Source organism: Nestor notabilis, unplaced genomic scaffold, assembly GCF_000696875.1.
Source record: "Nestor notabilis isolate BGI_N333 unplaced genomic scaffold, ASM69687v1 scaffold23091, whole genome shotgun sequence".
In the NCBI taxonomy this organism is placed as follows: Eukaryota; Metazoa; Chordata; class Aves; order Psittaciformes; family Psittacidae; genus Nestor; species Nestor notabilis.
In genome coordinates this window covers 1-3,571 of record NW_009916333.1, presented here as the reverse complement: position 1 = coordinate 3,571, position 3,571 = coordinate 1, and the positions used below count along the sequence as shown (strand labels likewise).

Here is a 3,571-nt window from a genome sequence, read left to right as displayed (position 1 = left end):
GTTTAATAGGTAAAGCAAAAATCATGTGCACAAGCAAGGCAAAATAAGGAATTCATTCACCACGTCCCACCAGCAGGCAGGTGCTCAGTCATCCCCAGGAAAGCAGGGTCCATCACATGTTAGCAGGTACTTGGGAAGGCAAATGCAATCACTGTGAACGTCCCCTCTTCCTTCTTCCAGAACTTTATATGCGGAGCATGATACCATGTAGTATGGAATATCCCTTGGGTCAGCTGAGGTCCCAGTTATGTCCCCTCCCAGCTCCTTGTGCACCCCCAGCCTACTCACTGATGAGGTGGTGTGAGAGGCGGAAAAGGCCTTGGCTCTGTGTAAACACTGCTCAGCAGTAACTAAAACATCCCTGACTTGTTTCCAGCACAAATCCAAAATGTAGCCTTATACCAGCTACTGGAAGAAAATGAACTCCAGCCTAGCCCAAACCAGCACAGTTCCTTAGCAATGTTCACAAATTAATCAATTAAGGACCTGCAAATGCACATCAGACAACCCATTTCTTTTTAATTGGTGTAACAGTGCACAGCTGGATTTTATATTTTGAGTGTACCTGAAATTTCTCTAGTGTTACAAGTTTTGTTAATAAAGTGCGTTCAAAATCTTGACAAGACAGATAAATTAGTGTTATTTCAATGCATGGTTTAACCACTTCAATAGAGAAGACTTCCACCCAAACCTTTTAACATTTTCCTCCTCATTTTCCTTTGTGTCTGAATTAGAAGCCTCTCCATTTTCCATCAACGCTTCATAAGTCTTTTGTGCTCGACCAATTTCTTTGTCTGCACTGAAGTGCACCATTTGTCTGCTCAGAATAGGAACAACTAAATTGAAGTTGTCGATTCTTTTGTTTAATTTCTTGATATCTTCTGTGAATTGCTCACAAATACGATTCCATTGCTTTTGCCTGTATGGCGTCATTGGCTCTCCAAGCTTGCTTCTAGATGCCACTATGCTCTTCCTTAACTGCTCAATAGTTTCTCTTATTTCCTTCTGCAACAGGATCCACTCTGGCTGGTACCCATTGTCTATCAGAATCCTGTTCAAGTTGTGAGTCATAGGGTCGACATGTGGACAGTCTGAAAATTTCTGCAGAGGTTTCCCTTTGCCGCTGAGGTTGTCAAAGTCTCCCTTCGCCATTGATTCCTGGATGAGATCCTCCACCAACCGTTCAACCGCCTGAGTTATCTTCACCTTTTTGCTCTGCCTCACATCTTTGGCTTTCATCAGGTCAGTCGTGACAAACTGGCTTTCAAGTCTCTGCTTCCGGTACTCCAGCACTTGTTCAGTCGCGCGGTCTACACGAAATTGCATGTACTGCTTTTCTCTTTGGCTCGGTGTTCCAAAACCCACACCTTCAAAACTCAAGTAGTGCCTGTGCTGTGGCGCTTGCATTTTGAACTGATCTTCCTCCTCTTCATTATTCTCATTTGCTTTCTTTTTGGTTGTTGCATCACTGAGCACCACTCGGTACGCTGCTTCTACTTTCATAAATGCTTCAGCATCAGCTGTGGCAGAACCACTGTCTGGATGGTATTTCTTGGCAAGACTTCGATATGAGTTTCTGATATCATCAAGGGAACATCCTTCCTCAAGCTCAAGGATTTTGTAAGAGTCCTTGATGTTGCTTTTAGGTTTAAAACCCGACAACATTCTGTTGCCACAAATGTAGGGAACCAAGGGAAACACCTTCATGTTTCTTGGAATCATTGCTTCACTCACCATTAAATGATGCCCTACGCTGTTAGTCAGCATGACAAAGCCACTTTGTATTCCTTCAGATGCAGCTACATTATAAACAATGACCTATAAACACATTTTTATAAAAATAGTGTTAAATATGCTTTTCAAAAGAACTTACACGATTAAAGTCTTAAACTGATTATATTAAGAAATCCCTACCGCATTTCAGAATGGCACACAATGTTCTTTTCTTCTACAGATTAATACTGAAATCTGCATTTCTTATTAATTACTATTGAACTAGTAGTATTACAATGTAAATGAAAACTAATTCACAATATAGCTTTCTCCTTGTATAGCAGGCATAGCATAGGTCTGGTTTCCACTGCAGAATTCCCCAAAGGCTGAAGCTTTATTGCCTTTCTGTGAAGGCAGTGCACTGTAAACCGGAAATATGCTTCATTTTCAGTGAAATAAAGGTGAATGGGAAATGCTGAAACAAACCTCTCCCTTTCCCCTCTACACCTACATTCGGCTGTCACCCGAATTTTCTATTCACATATATTAGTGCCTCAAGATCCACGACCTGGTACATTCTCAAAGGATATCATTACGGTTCCCTTTTGGTGTTTCACAGCAACAACTGAAGTAGCATTCAGATTATAGATTCGTTTACATTAACTCTTGTGTTCCAGCAGGGATCTTGCATCCTAGTGGCCAACCTCCTTTGTTTGTACCAGGTAAGGTTATAAACCTGGAACTCAGCACAGTTCAATAGCATACAGTATCTCATTCTGTCAGGAAAACCAGTGCTTCTGAATAATTTTGGGAAACAGCAAAAAGAGCACCTTTAGCAAATGACAACTTAAGTAAGTCTTCACACGACGTCAAAAGTAAGAAAACATCACTCAAATTGCACACACAGCTCGTAACTTCTCTTTATGAATTAAAACCCTAAGACAAATGCCTCATATGAGGTGCTAAAGAGTCTCCTTCCACAGTACCTCCAACATATCCTTTGCTGACTGCCTTTCCAAACAAAAGACTAGGTTAAAACAAGGTTACGTTTAAGGAATAATTAGTGTTTATATGTCCTGCATGTAACAAACTGCCCTTCTGCACTAGCCTGTGTGAAAAGATAACGGAATGGAGATGTACTTGGGAGTGGAGAAGGGAATGGAGATGTACTTGGGAGTAGATGAAAGACTGGATCAATCCTGAACATTTTCAGTTGATTTTGACCCAGGTAATGTATTAAGATATCAACTTGTGTTTATTATAATGCATGTTATTAACATGGGGTGATGTTTTTTCATTCATGATATAGATTAGTGATTTCTTTACCTCGAGGTGGCTGGCAAACACAATCATCTAGTTTCATATGGCCATAAATATCCACATAACTACTACTTAAATGTAAGCATCACTGAAAACACTTTTGATATGCAACATCCTGATCAGCAGCCAGGCCTTCTCATAACTTAATCGACTTGATTTTAACATATTCGTGCTTAAAGCTCTGAATCAAACCGCACGCACAGCACTCGCTCCGCAGCACCGAAGGGTGCCGGCTGCGGGTGTTTATTCCCCAGACAGTCAAATTCAGCTCTCCCCGATGGACAGGACCGACACCTCCCCCTTCCCCCAAGACAGGCCGAGGAGGGCGGGGGCACCGAACGGGGCCTTGCGTACGAACCCGCCGTCCCTTCGCGACCCGCTATCGTTAGGGCCCTCATGGCTGCCGCCCAACCGCCGCCGGGGACTAGCGAGCGCTCTCAGGAGCTGTGCCGCAGGAGAGCTGAGGGAGGCGACTACCGGCAAGCGAGTAGCTGGGCGCCCCACACGCCTCACTTCCCCACGCCGGTCGGGGAAGGCT

At 43.2% G+C, this 3,571-nt stretch overlaps 1 protein-coding gene across 1 annotated transcript; it reads right to left on the bottom strand.

The window, feature by feature from the left end:
• Positions 1 to 639: 639 nt before the first annotated feature.
• On the bottom strand, positions 640 to 1,767 carry DNAJC28 (DnaJ (Hsp40) homolog, subfamily C, member 28). Its single transcript, XM_010024537.1, has one exon. The coding sequence runs from the start codon at positions 1,765 to 1,767 to the stop codon at positions 640 to 642; it is 1,128 nt and encodes a 375-aa protein (XP_010022839.1).
• Between the last annotated feature and the right edge of the window lie 1,804 nt (positions 1,768 to 3,571).

Coding starts and splice junctions, on each gene's coding strand:
- DNAJC28 (XM_010024537.1), bottom strand. CDS start 1,767: ATGCTGACTAACAGCGTAGGGCATCATTTAATGGTGAGTGAAGCAATG.